Source organism: Pleurodeles waltl, chromosome 2_2 (assembly GCF_031143425.1).
Source record: "Pleurodeles waltl isolate 20211129_DDA chromosome 2_2, aPleWal1.hap1.20221129, whole genome shotgun sequence".
NCBI classification, from domain to species: Eukaryota; Metazoa; Chordata; class Amphibia; order Caudata; family Salamandridae; genus Pleurodeles; species Pleurodeles waltl.
The window spans coordinates 1,138,916,950-1,138,938,880 of NC_090439.1; the positions used below are offsets into that span (position 1 = coordinate 1,138,916,950).

The following is a 21,931-nucleotide window of genomic DNA, read 5'->3' on the forward strand; positions in this document are numbered from 1 at the left end:
CACAAGGGACTTATCTGTGTGCCAGAGGTGCCAATTGTGGCAATTGTGGAAACAATGGTAGATTTTTAGGGAAAGAACAACACTGGTGCTGGGGCCTGGCTAGCAGGGTCCCAGCACACTTTCAGTCAAGTCAGAATCAATATCAGAAAAAAAAAAAGGGGGGGCTGCAACAAGGGCCAGTTTCCTACAGATACCCAAAGCCATAGCCTCCTGGCGGTGGACCACGGATAAATATTCTTACACTAGAAAGTCCTGTAGGACCGAACTGGCAAAATATCCGTCTCTCTGGACCAGATTGTCCAGGCAATAGTGTTCTGCAAATGTGTGCAAGGATGCCCACATTGCTGTCTGACAGATATCCAGGACTCGAACACCCCATGCTGGTGCACTGGTAGCAGTGTTGCTCCTGGAAGAATGAGCCCTCAGGAGGCCACTTAATAGCCAGTGCGTAGCAGATGTTAATGCTGAGAACGACCCAGAGCAAACTGGTTCATCTCTGCACTGCCTGACCCTTCTTTCCCTCACGTACCCCACAAGGTAGAACGACAACTCTCTTTTTGGGTCCAGCCGGTGGAATCGATCCTCTTCTTTAGAGGGATATGGTGGAGCAAAGAAGGTGGGCAGGGTGATGTTGTGACCCAGGTGAAATGGAGTCACCACTTTGGGAAGGAAAGAGGCACGAGTTCTAATTTCCACCTTCTTTGGAAACGTGGCGAAATACTGCAGCATAGAAGAAAAAGCCTGCATCTCACTCACCCTCCTGGCAGATGTTATTGCCACTAAAAAGGCTTTCTTGATGGTGAGCAGCCGGAGTGGACAGTTGTGTAAGGGGGTCACAGATCTGGGTTTAATCCTTCGTTCTTTTGCTCACCAGCCAGCCCAGGTTGGACCCTGCCATATGCAAATCAGTCTGGACCCTGTTCCTCATGGGAACAGTCCAGCCCGAACTGCCAAGCCAGGTCCTCCCTGGACCAGAAACAAGCATCCTGGGGTCAGTTTTACGGTATCACCCTTCATCAGCCAGGCTAGCTTGAAACCAGTGGCACAGTGAGCACGGGATCCACGTCTGGGCATACCCTTCCCACTTAGGGCAACTCTAGCAACACAAAAGGATGGCCTCCTAGGAGTCGCGCCAACTGACGTCGACTGCCAGGCCACCATGAGCTGCAGAGACCACTCATGGCCCAGCAGTCGGAACACGAATTTGAGTTGTGGTCTAGGTCAAGGAACCAGAGACATACCTGGTGGGGGTCTGTCATCGAGATGGCGCGAAGGAAGGTGCCACACGGCTTGAACCCAGTCTTCCTCGATGTCATCCTGCACAGACTTCAAAAAGACTCAACAAAAAGGTCAAAAAAGGAATGTAAAAAAGACAGAGGGTAGCTCGAGTCCAGATCGGCGCTTAACCCGTGCGGAAGGAAAAGAACTGATATATGCGTGCCGTGGTGGTGCCTTTATAGACTGACACAGATGGCTCCAACTAGGCCACGCGAATCCAAACTACGCTCAGCAAAAATTCTGGATTCCAAGCGGACTCCAGGAAATTCTAAGGTAAGGAATCTGCAGCTATAAGTCTCTATCGGATATAATGAATTCTGTCTGTGAGTTATGTATTATGGCAACTTCTCCCTCCCCATTATTTTGTTTCATTAAGGATCATCTGAAATAGATATAGGTGTGGGGTTATCTAGAGAACCCTATGTATATCTTGGTGTCATCTGCAATGGACTGTGTGTGGAGTTAAAGATTTAGGTTGTATTTTTTAGGGGTGTGCAGCTTGCTTTTAATATGTCAAGATGCTTTTTCAGCAGCCATGCCAGAGACTTGTCACCTAGAAAACTGATATATATGAAAGCCTTCCAGATATTTTCAATTACTTCAGTTGGGACTCTTTTAAGTGACAAAGAGGTTGGATATTGAGTTCAGGGATCTAAATTCTTCAAGAACCATCTGTCATCCGTAAAATATACCACTATGCACCACATTTTTTACTCCTGCAGAACGTATAAATGAAAGCTAGTACTCCTGTCTTATAATGGAGTCCAGCATCAACATGCCTGATACATTTACACTGTTGGGACCGAAATACCCCTGAAGGGTGTACAGTCCTGGTCACCTGCCTTTATTGCCTGACTGCATGAATCTGGCATCCTAAACCTGTTCTATAACAAGGAAGAGGGTATCAGGTATGCCATCACTGACAGACAGTGGACTATAGTCCTTGTCAGGGGTTTAATATATACAGTACTGGTGTCAGTATATCATGCTTTGCAAATCCATAATTGTGACCAGACCGTTATATATGTGCCACTGGCACTGAAGACTACTTTCCAATTTGTGTAAAGCTGCGCTCCTACGAGCTTACATAGATCATAGTGTCAACATCCCAAGTATATGTTGTGTGTTTGTGTATGTGTTCTGCGTGGAACATGGATGGTGAGTGTGAGTGAGTGACACTGAGTAATGGAGGCCTTCTGGATCCTAGACCTGGCATATGCAAACGATGAAAGATAAGGTTGAAGAGTATTATAGACATTCCAGAAGTTGGAGGGTGGAGACCTAGACGCGGAGGTGAGGGAAAAGGAAGCAAGGCTCCTTTAAAAATGCAATTCGGCCTTTTGGTGAAACAGGGACAGCAGATTAGTCTTATTGAAGCATTGCCATTTGGTAGGTTGTAGGAGAGAATGGTGGGACTGCAGACACTGTTTGTAGGAGGCTGGCCTAGTTTGTAGTGGGTACCTAAAGGTACTTACACCTTATATCAGGCCCAGTTATCCCTTATTAGTAAAATGTAGGCAGTGTCTAGAAGCCAGGCTCTCTAGGGGTAGCTGCAGCTGAGCAACCAATGCTCATCTAGGAGACATGCAAAGCTCACGCAATACCACTGTAGAGACACAGTCCTCACGCGCATGAAAACAAATACTCAGTGTTACAAAAATAAAGGTACTTTAATTTGGTGACACAAATGCCAAAAATACCATAGAGATTATACTCCCTTAGGAGGTAAGTAATACACAGATTATATTCACCAGTATGCAGCAATAGATGTAAACACAGTCAGAAAACAGTGCAAATAGTAAAAATCACAATAGTTCGAAATGGGCCTAGAGGGGACACAAACCACTTACTAAGAAAGTGGAATACGAATGTCAGTTTCCCACCGAGGCAAGTGTAGTGTGTAGAGGGGCGCTGGGAGTATTCAAAAACACCAAAATTAAGTAATACAACCCATCCCAGAGCCCAGGAAAGCAGGAGCAAATCACAGTAACTTTCCTAGAACCCACAAGAACATAAGAAAGAAGATTATGCAAGAACCAGAAGAAACTGCAAGACACCAATGATGGATTCCTGGACCTGAAGACCTGTGGAAGAAGAGGACCAAGTCCAAGAAGCACTGAAGAATCCAGAGAGAACAGGAGTCCCTGCTAACCCGGATGAAGGTGCAAAAGAAGAACCACAGGTGAAGAACAACAGTCAGTACTGCATCCAAGGAGATGCATGCAGGTTCCTGGTTGGTGCAGATGTCCCAGACCGGATGGATGATTGCAGTCTGGTTTGCGTCACTGGATTCCACCAACAAGCCTTGGCAAATGCAAAGCTCGCAGTTAGAGGAAAATGGCGCTGCCCGGGACCCTCCAGGAACTGGTAGACTCTACCCACAAGGGGGAGGCAGAGGGGGCTCTCAGCAACTTAGAGAGCCCTCAGAAGACCAGGCAGCACGCACAGGAGTCCCACAGCATGGGGACAAATAAGGTGCAAAAGGAGGGCCATGCAGCACTACAACAGATGGTCCCAATGCCGCTGGAGAACCATGCAGGAAGCTATGCCTCGCAGGAAGGAGTGCTGGGGGCCAGAGCTACACGATGCATAAAGAACTTTGTGGAAGGATGACAACAAGCCTTGGCAACTTCAAAACACACGGTGCGACGGGTTACTGTCTTGCGTGGGGAGGCAAGCTCTTACCTCCCCAAAGTGGGACAGTTGGACGTCAGGACCATCGCGACCACTTCAGTCCACCACACATGATGCAGGATTCACGCAGCTCATCAGGAGGGGGTCCCACACAACCAGTCGTCGCTGCAGAGAGGTGCCTGCTGAAGCAGACAACTTACTCCTTCACTCCAAGGGAGATCCTTTCCTTCTTCTTGTGCAGGCTGGAGACAGACTGTCCTCTGAGGATGCACAGCCGGGAAACAGTTGCAGTTGCTGGCAGGAGCCGAAGATACAATGTTGCAGGAGTCATCCTTGCTTCTTTGTTGAAGTTGTGGAGTTCCTGGAGGGTCCAGATGCAGTTTCTTTGGTAAGAAGGTGAAGTAAAGCATGCAGAGGAGTCCTGCTGGAGTCTTGCAATCCAAATCTGAGGAAACGCCCAGAAGAGAGACCACCCTAAATAGCCCTGAAAGGGGGATTGATCAGCTACACAGGTAAGCACCTATCAGGGGAGGGCACTGACGTCACCTGCTGGCACTGGCCACTCAGATGCTCCCAGAGTGACCAACCACACTGGCAAAACACAGGGACACTCTGGGCACCACCCCTTTCCTTTGTACAGTTTTGCACCAAAGCAGGGACTGGGGTTCCTGAACCGGTATAGACTGGTTTATGCAAGGAGGGTACCAAATGTGCCCTTCAAAGTATTGCTAGTGGCTTGGGGAGGCTACCCCTCCCAAGCCTGTAACACCTATTTCCAAAGGGAAAAGGTGTAACACTCCTCTCTGAAAGGAAATCCTTTGTTCTGCCTTCCTGGGCTTGAGCTTCTCAAGCAACAGGAGGGCAGAAACCTGTATGAGCGGTGGCAGCAGTTTGGGCTGCCCGGAAAAACCCTTTAAGACTGGTGGCAGCAATGCTGGGGGTCCTCCAAGGAGCCCCAGAGTGCATGGGATCAAACTTCCAATACTGGCAACAGTACTGGGGTATGTTTGTGACATGTTTGATACCAAACACGCCCAGGTTCGGAGTTACCATTATGTAGCTCGACATAGGTATTGACCTATGTCCAGTACACGCGTAAAATGGCGTCCCAGCAATCACAAAGTCCAGGAAAATGGATCTGGAGTTTGGGGGGCAGCTCTGCTAGTGCAGGGGTGCTCTTACACACAAGTACCTGCAACCTGCCCTCCGGGCTGAGGGCCTCCCACAGGGGTGACTTCTAGTGACCTGGTGTAGTGACCTTTTGTGAAAACAGGTGCGTGTACCCAGTTCACGCAGGCTGCAATGGGTTCCCTAGGGATCACTTCTCTCTAAGGGCAGCGTGAGTACTCTGACTAAGTGGTGCATGACACCATTCCCTTCTTCAAATTGCAAAGCCAATTCAATGGTAACTCTACAGGATAACTGTGGGAGGATTTTCTGGGAGGTGACACACCGAATACTAATCCAGGGCGCTTAAGGAAAAACTCTCATGACATACTGAAAACTGCAAGATGTCATATTCCCTGTCCTACAAGGGTTCATACACTGGTTTTGCTGGGGAGATTTTGTGAGGCAACTTATACCTTACACTCCAAGTTAGGTAAAATCATGTGTCACACAAGCTGTTGTCACGTGGGAATCTTGGCAAACAATAAGGGGGATACCTGGTTATAAATACTGCAGTGCAGTGGTTAACCTTATAACTTTTGTGGGACCGCACTTAATCGTTAGTGGAACCCAGGGACACCATAGTGAATTATTATTGCAATCCAATGACCTCCAGAGAGTCATTACTGGAAGCTGTGGACTCCAGCCTAAGCATTTTTGGTGATTTGAACCAAACAACAATACAGAAAAAATACAGAAACAAGCATTTAGCAAACAAACTATTAAGTATTGTATTTAATTAACACATTAAAAAAAAAAAAATTAAAAGCAAGGTTGGAGCTCTTCTAAATTAAGCTAAGGCCCTTTACCGCCCATACTATACTCTGTTTGGTGCACTTCCGCTGCTCCCACAAAAGAAGCAAAGGATACTAATTACATTTTAGCCTCCAATTTCAGATTCCTTCACATTTACAGAGCATGTTAAAATTTCCAATTTTACATTTTGCTTCTTTATATACACTATATTAATCTGTAAATATTATTTAATTTTTCTTAGCAGTTGTGGACGCACTGAGGAGTTCTTGCAGACCCAAAAGGGTCTGAGGAACATAGGTCACAAACCACTGCAGTAGTGAATACTGGGGATGGAGAAATTAAAACGCACATCATAGCACAGAGAAAAAGAATCTGGGAAATGCCACTTTTTGTTTCAAGACCTATGAGTGGTATACTTATCAGCTGATTTTAAGATTTTAGAGAAAGATAATGGACTCTATAATTAAGGGCTGTTATGGAAGACTTATAATTAACCATCTGTTCCATCTGGATTTGTTCAAAGTGGGTCCTAAAGTAAAGTATAGATGGGACATGGGAGGGTTTCAAAAAGTGTAGTGTGGGGGGTGTAGGTTTGATGCTCTAACATGAAAAACAAAAAAAACATTGAAACTAAAAGAGGAGTGTACATGCATTCCAGGAGAAATGGTTATATTTGCTCATTTTTTAATGGGGGCCTTCAAGCGTCAAGTTCTGAGTAACTACCTCGCTTAAATAAGTAATACTTTATTTTCTCCAAAGTTAGCTTCCAAAGTCTCCAGCTCACGTTCCATTTTTTGATTCAGCTATGTGTCTTAATCATGTTTATTTGTAAATAATTATGTTGTGTGTACTGTTCCAAGCAACTGAAGCTTCCCATTCAAAGAGATGAGCATGAATAGCATTGGTTCTCCTAAATACAGGAGAAGATTTAGGTTTTTCCCTCAATACAGGAGGCAGTATCCCTTGTTTGCAATACAGAATACGGAACATTAATCAGACAGATGGAGAAGGGTAGGTCATTAACTTTTTCTTAGACTGCCCTTTCTGAGTGTAGGAGGCTAGCCTGGCTTATAGTGGGTACCTAATGGTACTTACACCTTGTGCCAGGTCCAGTTATCCCTTATTAGTAGATTAGTAGTGTTCTAGCAGCTTAGGCTGATGGAGGTAGCTATAGCAGAGCAGCTTAGGCTGAACTAGGAGACATCAAAGCTCCTACTATACCACTTATATCATATAGCACTATATCATAAGAAACACAATACTCAGAGTTACTAAAAATAAAGGTACTTTTAGTGACAATGTGCCATAAATATCTCAGAGGATATACTCCCTAAGGAGGAGAGTACACACAAAATATACACACAAACCAAAATCAGGTAAGTAAATGGTTAGAAAAGTAGTGCAAACACTGTATAACACAATAGGATGCAATAGACCTAGGGGCAACACAAACCATATACTCTAAAAGTGGAATGTGAACCACGAATGGACCCCAGGCCTAGGGTAGTGTGTAGAGGGTCCCTAAGGGTGTCCAAGATACCCCACCCCAAGACCCTGAAAAGTAGGAGTAAAGTTACCCTACTTCCCCAGAAACACACTAAAGTCGTGATAGGAGATTCTGCAAAGGCAACAACTGACTGCAAAGCACTGAAGGCGGATTCCTGGACCTGAGGACCTGCAAAGGAAGGAGACCAAGTTCAAGAGTCACGCAAGTGTCCGGGAGGGCAGAAGCCCACTAAACCCCGGATGAAGGTGCAAAAGGGCTGCCTCCTGGTGGAGGAAGCTGAAGATTCTGCAACAACGGAAGATGCCAGGAACTTCTCCTTTGCACAGATGTCGTCCCACGGTGTGCTGAAGGTTGCAGAGTTGTTTCCACGCAGAAAGACCGCAAACAAGCCTTGGTAGCTGCTAGAGTCGCGGTTAAAGAAAATGGGTGCTGCCCTGGCCCAGGAAGGACCAGGAGGTCACCCCTTGGAGGAGAAGACAGAGGGGGTGCTCAGCAGCACAGAGAGCCCACGCAGAAGCAGGCAGCACCCGCAGAAGCACTTGAACAGGCGTTCAAGAAATCTGAGCACAGCGGTTGCTTCAACACTACAAAAGAGGGTCCCACACAGCCGGTGGTCAACTCGGCGGGTTGAGAAATGCAGGACGGAGTGCTGGGGACCTGGGCTATGCTGTGCACGAAGGATTCCTTGCAAAAGTGCACAGAAGCCCTAGCAGCTGCAGATCACGCAGTACAAAGGATTACTGTCTGGCGTGGGGAGGCAAGGACTTACCTCCACCAAATTTGGACAGAAGGACCACTGGACTGTTGGGGTCACTTGGATCCAGCTCCTGAGTTCCAGGGACCACCCTCGTCAAGAGGAGAGGGGACCCAGAGGACCGGTGATGCAGAAGTTTGGTGCCTGCGTTAGCAGGCGGAAGATTCCGTCGACCCACAGGAGATTTCTTCTTGGCTTCCAGTGCAGGGTGAAGGCAGACATCCCTCAGAGCATGCACCACCAGGAAACAGTCGAGAAAGCCGGCAGGAATAGGTGCTACAATGTTGCTGGTAGTCGTCTTGCTACTTTGTTGCGGTTTTGCAGGCGTACTGGAGCTGTCAGCGGTCGATCCTTGGCAGAAGTCGAAGAGCGAGATGCAGAGGAACTCTGGTGAGCTCTTGCATTTATCTGGAGAGAAACCCACAGGAGAGACCCTAAATAGCCCTCAGAGGAGGACTGGACACCTAACCAGGTAAGCACCTATCAGGAGGGGTCTCTGACGTCACCTGCTGGCACTGGCCACTCAGAGGCCTCCATTGGGCCCTCACACCTCTGAATTCAAGATGGCAGAGGTGTGGGACACAATGGAGGAGCTCTGGGCACCACCCCTGGGGTGGTGATGGACAGGGGATTGGTCACTCCCCTTTCCTTTGTCCAGTTTCACGCCAGAGCAGGGGCTGGGGGATCCCTGAACCGGTGTAGACTGGTTTATGCAAGGAGGGCACCATCTGTGCCCTTCAAAGCATTTCCAGAGGCTGGGGAGGCTACTCCTCCCAGGCCCTTAACACCTATTTCCAAAGGGAGAGGGTGTAACACCCTCTCTCAGAGGAAATCCTTTGTTCTGCCTTTCTGGGACTGGGCTGCCCAGACCCCAGGAGGGCAGAGGCCTGTCTGTGGGTTGGCAGCTGCAGTGAAAACCCCAGAGAGCTAGTTTGGCAGTACCTGGGGTCCATGCTGGAGCCCCGGGGATGCATGGGATTAGCACCGCAATACCAGATTTGGCATCGGGGGGTCAATTCAATGATCTTAGACATGTTACATGGCCATGTTCGGAGCTACCATTGTGAAGGTACACATAGGTTTTGACCTATATGTAGTTCACCCGTGTAATGGTGTCCCCACACTCACAAAGCCTGGGGAAATTGCCCTGAACTATGTGGGGTCACCTTGGCTAGTGCCAGGGTGCCCTCACACTTAGTAACTTTGCACCTAACCTTCACTAAGTGAGGGTTAGACATATAGGTGACTTAATTGCAGTGTAAAATGGCTGTGAAATAACGCAGACTCCCTATGGGTGGCAAAATAAATGCTGCAGCCCATAGGGATCTCCTGGAACCCCAATACCATGGGTACCTAGGTACCATATACTAGGGAATTATAAGGGTGTTCCAGTGTGCCAATCAGAATTGGTGAAAATGGTCACTAGCCTGCAGTGACAATTTTCAAGCAGAGAGAGAGCATAAGCACTGAGATTCTGGTTAGCAGAGTCTCAGTGACACAGTTAGGCACCACACGGGCAACACATATAGGCCAGAAACTATGAGCACTGGGGTCCTGGCTAGCAGGATCCCAGTGAGACAGGCAAAAACAAACTGACACACAGGTAACAAGCATTTACAATGCGACGGGTCTCGCGTTTTGCTCATGTTAGAGCTGATCACGTTGTAAACTCTTAACCCGACTTTTCACCTATCGGGCAAAAGTGCATTTATGTACATAACCCGAAAAAGTGAAATAAAGTATGTAAAGAGCTCGACTTCTGCCAAGCGAGATTGCGCTCTAAATTAGAGAAAAAAAAAGTCCACGAGCCCGATGGAAAACAGCGAGCCTCGCATGGTTTCTGTACTTGGTCGCTGCGCTCGAGGAGGGCTTGCCACCGGAAAAGGCATGCCATATGCGTGCCTTCGACTAATGAAAGCAAGCGGATTTAATTAGGGAAGCCCATGAACCAATAAAAAGCACTGACGTGATGTTGACAGGGCTCCGTGCCCTTTTCTAAAGACAAAAGAGTCTCCCTGCTATAGCATGCGCGAGCGCATGCAAAGCAGGTTTGACCCTAAAAATGGGGGTGACATGCCAGGCAAGATGGTACTTTCCTACAGTATTGATCAGCAAAAAATTCCGGATTGGAAGCGGACGCCAGGGAATTCAAAGGTAAAGAATCTACAGCTAGAAGTCTCTATCAGTTAATTGTCTAATTAAATGTTACTGTGTAATCAGAAGTATATTACTTTATGGCATCATCTGTTTTAGTTATGCTTACTCAACATTGCAACAAATCAAAGAGTTAGAGGATAATGTTATGTTTAACACATTAAGTGCACTGGTACCTATACTGGTGTCCTGGTGCTAAAGAGAACTGAACTGAAATTAAGAAGGATAAGAAACTACTGCCCATAGAGCACAGTCATCAAAGCCTTCCTAAAATGCAGCCGTTCATACATTTTTATAGTGTTACCAGGATTTGATAATTTGTCAGCTGCCACTGAAAACCACCTACCTTCGGAACAGGTCCGATTAAAAAAAAGGTATTGTTAATAGAGATTCATCCGAGTGAAGTGATTGACCAGGGAAGTATGGAATAAAAATGTTTTTAAGATAGTTGGGCCTGGTGTAATGCACAGGAATGTGAACGTGACAGATGGATTTAAAAATAATTTGTTTTTGTCAAAGGAAGCGAATGGCGCATGTCCAGAGGGGAGGCAACAGATGACAGAGGAGGCAGTACAAGGCCAGTTTTGTTGGAGCATTCTGGATAAGTTGGAGCTTTTTTTAACAGCTCCAAAGAAGAACCCAGAAAGAGTATAAGAGTAATAGTAGTCCAAGTAACTCGAAATGGTTGTTCGGACTAAAACTAGATGGTCCAGCTCTGAAAGAAGCTGCCAATTTTTCCTCAACAGCCTTAGAAGAAGGAAGAGATCTGAATACAAAACAAAAACCTACATTTTACACTGTCTTGGCTGAACTAGGGAGATCAGACCAAGATGGCAGCCAAAAATCATAAGTTTGGGTAGGATGACTATGGCTGATCAATAGTGTAGGAGCAGGTCTGGTGTGTGTCTGGTGGACACCTATGGTGTTTGCACCTTATACCAGGTTCATGCAACCCCTATTAGTTAGTGAGAGAGTGTCTAGGAAGCCAGGGCTGTCTTGTGGCAGCTGAGGTGAGCAGCCAAGACGTATCTAGGAGGAGTGTAAAGCACTTGCAATCTCACAGAAGTTACAGAGCAGCTTATCTCACATGAAAGGACTCATACAGTGTTGCAAAACTAAAGGTACTTTAATATAGTAACACAACCAGATTACTTGTAGGCAGTTCCTCAACTGGAGATAAGTATACACTATACATACACGACAAGTATTAGGAATTAGCACAGAAAAATAACAAGCATTGGCCAGTAATAGCAGAAAATAGCTAGAGCCCTATAGGTGGGCCAAACCACATACTAAAATAGTGGAAAGCTAAGTTAGGTGCCCCACTCGAGGATGTGGAATAGTTAAAAGGGAGCTGGGAGAACTCATGACCCCAACAGGTGAGTAACTAGATGATCCCCAGCAACCAGGAGAGCAGAGCTAAGTTACCTAGTCTTCCCAGAGCCAAACAAGGGGATTTGAAAAAGGAACTTTGCATGAATAGGACCAGCCCAGTAGATCCCAATGGTGGATTCTGGTAGAATATGACCTGCAAAAGAAGGGGACAGAGTCCAGTCCACACTAGAGTGTCCAGGTGGAGCAGGAGCCACTACCCACTCTTCTGTGGATGAAGATCCGGGTTGACGGTGGATGATTAAGGCCAGCTGTGAAGCCCAGGAGCTGAAGAAGAGTCCTTGAGGTCATGCAGAAGCTGTCCCATGCCATTCGTCAGATTGCAGTGGGGTCAGTGATCAGGAAGACCACCAACAAGCCTTGGCAAACGTAGATCTGAGCAGAAGAGGATTTGCACAGAAGAGGACCAGCTTGGTCCAGGGGACTCGACCCTTGGAGGGAAGTCCGGGCTGACCCTTAGCAGTTGGGAAAGCCAACAGAAGCAGTTGCAATCCCCACATGCAACCCACTTGCAGCAGACACAGTAAGTTGCAGTCCAGTCAGCCCACCGGGAGAGGAGTCCCATGTCGCTGGAGAAGCAAAGAGGAGACTGTCCTTGCAAGGATGCAGTGCTGGAGGCAGCGGCTACTTGGAGCCTGAAGATCCCTCGGAGCTTTAGTCAACAAGCCTTGGTTGCTGCAAGAGTCACAGTGCACAGGGACTCTGTCCTGCACGGATAGGCAAGGGCTCACCATCTCTCAAGTTGGACAGAAGGCAGAGAGGACCAAGAGGACCACTCAGAACCAACACCTGTGTTGGAGGATCCAACCTGTCCTGTGGAGAGCAAATCGCAGCAGCCAAAAGTCACTGCCTTAGGTGCCTGTGGATGCAGGGGAGTGACTCCTTCGCTCCAAGGGAGACTTCTCCTTGCTTATTTGGTGCAGCTGAAGTGTTGCTGACCCCAGAGGATGCACAGACGTGGAAATGTTGCAATTGCTCGAAGGAGCCGGGGAAACAATGTTGCAAGGCGAGGTCGTCTCAGAAGTTGCAGGCTTGTTTGGTTCCTGTGAAGTCCAGCAGCGGTTCTGGTGGCCAGGAGCAGAAAAGGTTGATGCAGAGGGGTCCTAGTGGAGTCTTGCATGCCGAATCTGGGAAACCACACACAAGGGAGTCCCTAACAAGCCCATAAAGGTGGCTTGGTCACACTGTAGAGTGACCACCAATCAGAGGGGGTCACTGACGTCAGAAGCACCCAGGGGCCTCTGCACAGCTTGTTTCCAAGATGGCAGAATCAAGACGCCACCTGGATGAGCTCCGGGCACCACCCATAGGGTGGTGATTGACACCCTATCTGAGAGGGCTGCAGCAGCGTGTGTTGCCCGCAAAACACTGGTAGGAGCAATACTGGGGGGGTACTATAAGGAGCCCCCAGAGCGCATGGAATCATATTTCCAATACTGGCATTAGTATTGGGGTACGATTCCAACATCATTGATACCAAATATTCCCAAGTTCAGAGATACCATTATGTAGCTGGACAGTGTCCAGTACATGGGTAAAATGGCTTCCCCGCACTTACAAAGTCCAGTGTTTTAGATCTGGAGTTCGTAGGGCCACCTCTGCTCATGCAGAGGTGTCCTCACACACAGGAACCTGCACCTTGCCCTCTGGGCCAAGAGGGCCTACCATAGGGGTGACTTACAATGACCTGGTGCAGTGACCTGTAGTGAAAGGGTAAATGCACCTTTTCATGAAGGCTGCAATGGCTGCAAACTGCAGACACAGTTTGCACGGGCTCCCATGGGAGGCATAATACATGCTGTAGCCCATGGGGGACCCATGGTGTACCAATGCCCTGGGTACCTAAGTACTATCTACTGGGGACTTACAGGTGTACACCAGTGTGCCAACTGTGGGGTGTAAGAAGTACCAAAACAACCAAATTTGGAGGAGAGAGTACAATCACTGGGGTCCTGATTAGCAGGATCCCAGTGAGAACAGTCTAACCACACTGACATCAGGCAAAAAGTGGGGATAACTATGCCAAAAAGAGGGAACTTTCCTACATAGAACCTCACAGTGAGGAAGCACAGACAACTCCGTTTGCCCTTGATGAAGAACATCAATGAGAGGATGTTAGATACAAAACCACAGCAATCCTTTTCAGCATGTCGGCTAGAGAGAAACTCCCCTCTGTAGGAAGGCCAGGGGGGAAAGTACGCCTGAAGCTGGGGAAGCATCCAAACCACAAGCCACAGCTAGGCCAGCTCTCCAGCTGTCATCCATATGAGGCTGCTCCTCATGTGAAATGTGTGATATGTCTTTCACAGCCTCTTTACCATGTCCTTCAGAAGTATAAACAAGAGGGGGCTCCCAGAATACAGAGGGCGGTCAGGGATAACCAACATAACTGACGCCGTACGCGATGTCTAGCGGCGATGAGAAGGCAAATCCTCGACGTTGATGTCGACTTCAGACAGGGAAAGGGATGCAACGTCGATCGGCGGGAGGCCATACGCGGCGAAGTCAGTAACTTCTTCGACTTCAACCACTTACGTTGAGACTTACCTCATGACGCCGATGGAGAAGGATGTCCATGAGAACAACTTCTTGAACAGGCCTGCAAATGGACCTCAGTGCAAGGAGGAGACTGGGTGATGTGAAGACTGGGACGGCTCACACATCAGTGCTGCTAAAAGCTTCGTACGGCGCTCCCGCAGAGCCTTTGACCGCAGATGCCAACAGGAGTCGCACTCCTCGGTGTTGTGGTGCTCGCCCAAGCACCACATACAAACAGAGTTGAAGTCCGTAGCCAACATTTGTCGTACACAGGACCCACAGGGCTGGAGCCCTGAAGACATGGACAATAAAAAGCACAATGTTAAGTCAATGAAAACACTGAAGTAGGCCAAAAAAGGCCTGACCAACCATTAACGGATCTGCATTGTAAGCTTGGAAAAGAGGGAACTGATGTCAGCAAAGGGGTTATATGGACTCTGCTGATGTCACATCCTGTTAACGATGTTGATACAGAGTCTCACGTTGCCCTCTACAGATACGCAGACGTGCTAGGGGAAAAACGTTTCCGGATCCACGCTTGCGCCTAAGGAAGATTCTAAAGTAAGGAATCTGCGGCTAACTGTCCCTATCAAATGCATCAATATTAGGACAAAAAATGTAGGTGACCATGTCAAAAGGGGTACTTTCTTACACAGAGTTGCAAGTAAAGACTCAAGGAAGAGTTCTTCAAATACTAGGGAACGTGAATCACCCTGAGGAAATCCAAGGTAATCGTATAGCCACAATACTCTGGTCATGATTCATCTACCATCCCTGACATCCTGGGTTTCAAATTTATGGAAGTAATGGATGTTCTTTTTTCTAAGTTTTAGGAGCTGCTAGAAGGAGTTTTAAATTATCTATTGGCGGTTCCTGTTCCTATTTGTCGAGAAGGGTGATTACATCCATTTTCATTTTTGTAGCTAGCTTTTTTGTAAAACACCTTTTTTGTGTCATTTGACGATTGTATAAATACTGCAATTGTTAATCTCTGAAGGAAAAAAGGAAATCCTCCTTTGGTTTTGGGTTTCCATCACCTCACCCCCTCCAACAGAACCACTGCCCACCAACGCAAAAGGTCAAAATTCAAAGTGCAGCCTGAAATATGAAAACAAAATTACAAACAATGTCCAAGCAGCAGGTAAAGGGGCTAATTCACCATACTTCATATTTTCAGAGAGCTGCCTACATAGGAAGCCCAAGAATTACACCATACTAATTTCAAAATGCAGATATATGAATTAAGCTTCATCCAGCCACTGGACACACTGCACATCGCAAACTAGCGCCAGGCTAAGACTCCTGCACGGAAAGCAGTTACTTGCCAGAGTTTCTAAACCGTACCCCTATTGCATTTGCTCCATGTCAGGGATGCTGTTATTAGTGCAGGCTCCAGCACCTTAAGGGCATCACTCACTCATCCCTCACGCTTCCAGCATCTACTTCTGTGTACACTTGTATTGCAGACTACAAGTTGTTCCTGGCCGTAAGCATTACTAGTCTCTGTCTTCTTGCCTAAAAGCAACCCATTTTGCCACTCTGCTGCATGATTCCAAGCTGGCTGGCAACTAGTAATGCAGTGTCCAGAGCGGGAGTAAGCAGACATGCATGAGTTCAGTAGGGGCACAAGCACATCTGGGCATTTCTGCTGAGCAGGAAAAGAGTGTGTAGGAAAGTGCCACCGTTGGTATGGTTACCCCCCTACACACTTTTTGCCTAGTGTTGATGCCATCTTTGATTGAAAGTGTGCTGGGACCCTGACAACCAAGCCCCAGCACCAGTGTTCTTTCCCTAAAACTGTACCTTTGTTTCCACAATTGGCACAGCCCTAGCACACATTTAAGTCCCAGTGCAGGACTGACCGGTCTGTGCCAGTCTGCCACTTTCAGACAAGTTCTGACAACATGGGATGAGTGTCTTTGTGCATTCTCTGGTCAGAAACAAAGCCTGTCCTGGGTGGAGGAGCTTCACACCTCTCTCTGCAGGAACTGTAACATCTGGCGGTGAGCCTCAAAGGCTTAAGCCTCAGATTACAGTGCCCCAGGATACCCCAGCTAGTGGAGATGCTTCCCTGTCCAACTGGTGGTTTGCCCGAGAAGCCCCTAAGGACCTAGCTTGCAGCCTCAAAGTCACACCCAGGGAACCCTCAGAGAGTTGCATTAAAAACCTGATGCCCTGTTAGCTCCCTGCACCCAGCCGCCCTAGTGCCACCGAGGGTGTGTGTTTGGTGCCTACTTGGGGCCCTCCAATGCTCTCTTGAACCCCCTGGTCTACCCTCTGAGTCGAGGGTACTGACCTGCTGGCTGACTGGATTCTGAGTACCCCCCGTCTCCATAGCAGCCCACGTTAATTTGGTGCCTCTTTGTCCTCTGCACCCGACCGGCCCTGTGTTGCTGGTAGTGGGTGTTTGGGGTTAACTTGAACCCCCAACGACTGACTACCTAAAACCCAGAGATGGGAACTGTAAATCGAGTACTTACCTGGAAAACTGTACAATCTTTTCTTCTCCCAGGAACTGTTGAAAATTGCAGTGTCCACTTTTAAAATAGCTTTTTGCCATTTTAAAGTCAACTGTATACATTGTTGATTCCATTCAAAGTCCTGATTATATATATGCAAAGTACCTTGAATTTAATGTACTTACCTGCAAACTGAATCTTGAAAATTAACAAAACATATTTTTCTATATAAAATCCGACTGGTCTGGAGTTAAGTCAGAGTGTGTGTTTCTTCTATTGCTTTTGTGTGTACAACAAATGCTTAACACTACCCTCTGATAAGCCTAACTGTTCGACCACACTACCACAAATAGAGCATTAGTATTATCTATTTTTTGCCTCTGTCAAGCCTCTGGGGAACTCCTGGACTCTGCGCACACTATATCTGTAAGGAAATGCCTCCTTGGCATGGTTACCCCCTGACTTTTTGCCTTTGCTGATGCTAAGTTATGATTTGAAAGTGTGCTGGGACCCTGCTAACCACGCCTTAGCACCAGTGTTCTTTCCCTAAACTGTACCTTTGTCTCCACAATTGGCACAACCCTGGCACCCAGGTAAGTCCCTTGTAACTGGTACCCCTGGTACCAAGGGCCCTGATGCCAGGGAAGGTCTCTGAGGGCTGCAGCATGTCTTATGCCACCCTGGGGACCCCTCACTCAGCACATACACACTGCTTGCCAAGCTTGTGTGTACTGGTGGGGAGAAAATGAGTAAGTCGACATGGCACTCCCCTCAGAGTGCCATGCCAACCTCACACTGCCTGTGGCATAGGTAAGTCACCCCTCTAGCAGGCCTTACAGCCCTAAGGCAGGGTGCACTATACCACAGGGGAGGGCATATGTGCATGAGCACTATGCACCTACAATGTCTAAGGTTTTCCCTAGACACTAAGTGCAGGGTAGCCATACGAGTATATGGTCTGGAAGTCTGTCAAACAGGAACTCCACAGCACCATAATGGCTACACTGAAAACTGGGAAGTTTGGTATCAAACTTCTCAGCACAATAATTGCACACTGATCCCAGTCGTGCACTTTATTGTAAAATACACCCAGATGGTATCTTAGAGATGCCCCCTGAAAACACACCCGACTTACAGTGTGGGCTGACTAGTTTTTGCCAGCCTGCCACACACCAGACATGCTGCTGGCCACATGGGGAGAGTGCCTTTGTCACTCTGTGGCCAGGAACAAAGCCTGTACTGGGTGGAGGTGCTTCTCACCTTCCCCTGCAGGAACTGTAACACCTGGCGGTGAGCCTCAAAGGCTCACCCCCTTTGTTACAGCGCCACAGGGCATCCCAGCTAGTGGAGATGCTCGCCCCTCCGGCTACTGCCCCCACTTCTGGCAGCAAGGCTGGAGGAGATCATGAGAAAAACAAGGAGGAGTCACTCCCCAGTCAGGACAGCCCCTAAGGTGTCCTGAGCTGAGGTGACTCTTACTTTTAGAAATCCTCCATCTTGCAGATGGAGGATTCCCCCAATAGGGATGTGCCCCCCTCCCCACAGGGAGGAGGCACAAAGAGGGTGTAGCCACCCTCCGGGCCAGTAGTCATTGGCTACTACCCTCCCAGACCTAGACACACCCCTAAATTCAGTATTTAGGGGCCCTCAGAACCGAGGAAGATAGATTCCTGCAACCTAAAGAAGAAGGACTGCTGACCTGAAGCCCTGCAGTGAAGACAGAGATGACAACTGATTTGGCCCCAGCCTACCGGCCTGTCTCCCTACATCGAAGAAAACTGCAACAGCGACGCAACCAACAGGGTCCAGCGACCTCTGAAGACTCAGAGGACTACCCTGCATCTAAAGGACCAAGAAGCTCCTGAGAACAGCGACCCTGTTCAAGAAAGTGCAACTTTCAGCAACAAAGAAGCAACTTTTAAAGACCACACGTTTCCCGCCGGAAGTGCAAGACTTTCTACTCTGCACCCGACGCCCCTGGCTCGGCCTGCGGAAAACTAACACTACAGGGAGGACTCCCCGACGACTGCGAGCAGCCAGAGTTGACCCCCCCTGAGCCCCCAATGAGACGCCTGCAGAGGTAATCCAGAGGCTCCCCCTGACCACGACTGCCTGTAACAAGGAACCAGACGCCTGGAACCAGCACTGCACCCGCAGCCCCCACGACCTGAAGGAACCGAACTCCAGTGCAGGAGTGACCACCAGGCAACCCTCTGCCTAGCCCAGATGGTGGCTACCCCAAGGAGCCCCCCCTGCGCATGCCTGCATCGTTGAAGAGACCCCCGGGTCTCCCAATTGATTCCGATCAAAAACCCGACGCCTGTTTGCACTCTCCACCCGGCCGCCACTGTGCCGCTGAGGGTGTACTTTCTGTGCCTGCTTGTGTCCCCCCCTGGTGCCCTACAAAACCCCCCTGGTCTGCCCTCCAAGGACGCGGGTACTTACCTGCTGGCAGACTGGAACCGGGGCAACCCTATTTCCATTGAAGCCTATGTGTTTTGGGCACCACTTTGACCTCTGCACCTGACCGGCCCTGAGCTGCTGATGTGGTAACTTTGGGGTTGCCTTGAACCCCCAACGGTGGGCTACCTTGGCCCCAACTTTGAACCCTGTAAGTCTTTTACTTACCTGTAAACATAACAAATACTTTCCTCCCCCAGTAACTGTTGATTTTTGCACTTAGTGTCCAGTTTTAAAATAGCTTATTGCCATTTTTGTCAAAACTGTACAAGCTATTGTGATTATTCAAAGTTCCTGGAATACCTGAGTGAAATACCTTTCATTTGAAGTATTACTTGTAAATCTTGAACCTGTGATTCTTAAAATAAACTAAGAAAATATATTTTTCTATACAAAAACCTATTGGCCTGGAGTAAGTCTTTGAGTGTGTGTTCCTCATTTATTGCTTGTGTGTACAACAAATGCTTAACACTACCCTCTGATAAGCCTACTGCTCGACCACACTACCACAAAATAGAGCATTAAAATTATCACTTTTTGCCACTATCTTACCTCTAAGGGGAACACTTGGACTCTGTGCACACTATTTCTTACTTTGAAATAGTTTATACAGAGCCAACTTCCTACAGTATCTCACTTTGATATAGTATATACAGAGCCAGCTTCCTACAGGGTGGACTATGGTCAACTTGTGTCACACCACAGAGCACTCCTTCAGCACCAGAATGACACACCAGGCATAGTGGTAACCGGAGGTGTTCTGCAGCTTTTCTGTTCACAGGAAGCAGAATAGGCTATTTTCAAATGTAAAGATTATCAACCCACCTAAAGAGTGTATATAAGCGTGTATGTTTGCAGCGATTAAGGTCAAATATTGTTTTTCCCCAACTTTTTTTTTTTTTTTTTCAGTACAACTAGGAAGAAATTATGACAATCACATTGAAACATATGACACATATTTAACAGCTGCATCATCATTTAGTGGAAGTTCTGGTTTCCTTCCCATGGCAACAGACACACAGGAAATTTTGCCAGACTAGTCAACCAGTGAACGGCTGGGTGCAATGATGCCCCGTATGCTGTCTGTAATACTAAGTAAAACTCTCACCTGCAGCAGCTTGTCTTCCCATTCCTTCTGTGGTAGAGTCATCTCCGTGTGGTCTGAAAAATACAAAAACGTGGAACATAATCTGCCAGTTTACATTCAACACCAAATAAAACAAATATTACTGAGTTGCCATTATTAAGCACAGTAATGTAAATTTGGTAATATGCCCAAGATGCCAGAAACATCCTGTTCTTTTCAACATGATTTTAATATGTCTTAACCGTCACATCTCAGTTTTCTTTTTCCTGAGTTTTGCATTTTCAAAGCAAGGTTTATGATTTTAATGATTCCTTTGATGCAGAACTCGTACTGAAAGTAAATAATCTTTTCATCTCTATGGCAGAATCTTCACTGATGGTCATGAACACCTGAGTAGAGTAGTAAGCTAACTCAAGCTATAGAAAGTAGTGGTTAGGCAGCAGGAAAATAGTATATCTAATTAAGGGTTAAACTCCATGGTTGTTAAACTATATATCAGTTGGACAGGTTTCAAAGTGTTTCCTGACCTAACCTAGCATCAGCATGAGTGTCAGGCATTAAAGTCTAGCTAAAGTGTATGCTGACTTTCATGTTGCTACTTTGCAGATATCATGGATAAACCATGCTGTGGTGGCTACTTTTTGTCTCCTCCTTTGCTTACTAACTGATAACACAGTACTGCCAGCTACAATTCATCTAGCAATGGAACATTCAGAGGAAGCCATGTCGAAGATCGCAATAATTTACAAAAAGCTGATTAGACTTCCTTGCATCCTTAGTTTTCTTTTGGGGGGGGCGCAAAGAGTCAGGGTAGGTTTTCAGCAGGGACAGAAGCCAGTCGGAGTCAGAGGCCAAGTGACCCACTGGCAGCAGGCACAGGGAGTTTCAGGAAGGCCTCAGCATCACAACAAAACAGGAGCCCCACGTCACAGGAGTTGCAGAGTGGAAGCTGAACTTGGAGTTGCAGAGTGCTGGAGGCTGGGGCTTTTTGGAGCCGAAAGATCGTCCAGAGGAAGAGTCAACAAGCCTTGGCAAGAGCAACAGTTCCGATGCACAGGGGTTCCATACCAGTAGCTACAGCAGGGGCCCACCTTCCCCCAAGGTGGTCAGAAGACAAGGGGGTCCCACAAAGGACCACAGAACCACCACCTGAGCTGCAGAGCCTTTCAAGGTCTGTGGGACAGCAGGATCCACCAGCCAGTTGTTGTTGTCTTGAGATGCCTGCAGATGCAGAGGAGTGACTCCTTCACTCCAAGGGAGATTGCTTCTTGCTTCTTGGATGCAGACAGAGTCCATGGGACCCTGAAGGATGCACAGCCTTGGATGTTGCAGAAATCTTGGAGGAGCAGGAGAAAATGTTTTAGTGGAAGCCCTCCCAACTGGATACAGTCTTGTTTCAGTTCCAAAAGCAGACCAATAGCAGCTCCTGAGACCAGGAGCTGAAGATATCTTGCAGAGAGTTCCATGTAGAGCCTTGCTTGACGAATCTGAGGTCTGACCCTCATGGGAGCCCTTAAGTAACCTTAAAAGGGAGTTGGTCACTAGCTGCAGTGACCCACATATCGGAGGGGTCAGGGACATCCTCTACCTAGCCTAACCAGTCATATGCTCCCAGGGGCCTCTGCACATCTTGTTTCCAAGATGGCAGCACCAGGTGGCCACCTGGAAGAGCTCTTTGCACCTCCCTAGGGGAGGAGCTGGACAGGGGGTGGTCACTCATCTGTCCTTTGTGTGGTTTTGTGCCA

General features: G+C 47.7%; 1 protein-coding gene across 1 annotated transcript in view; it reads right to left on the reverse strand.

Annotated features, from left to right (window-relative positions):
* Window positions 1-21,931, reverse strand: part of MROH1 (maestro heat like repeat family member 1) — a 1,237,492-nt gene that overhangs the window by 607,113 nt on the left and 608,448 nt on the right. Inside the window, exon 18 of the mRNA XM_069221041.1 lies at window positions 20,208-20,260. Within this exon, the coding sequence (XP_069077142.1) occupies window positions 20,208-20,260 (53 nt within the window). The remainder of the gene's footprint in view (window positions 1-20,207; window positions 20,261-21,931) is intronic.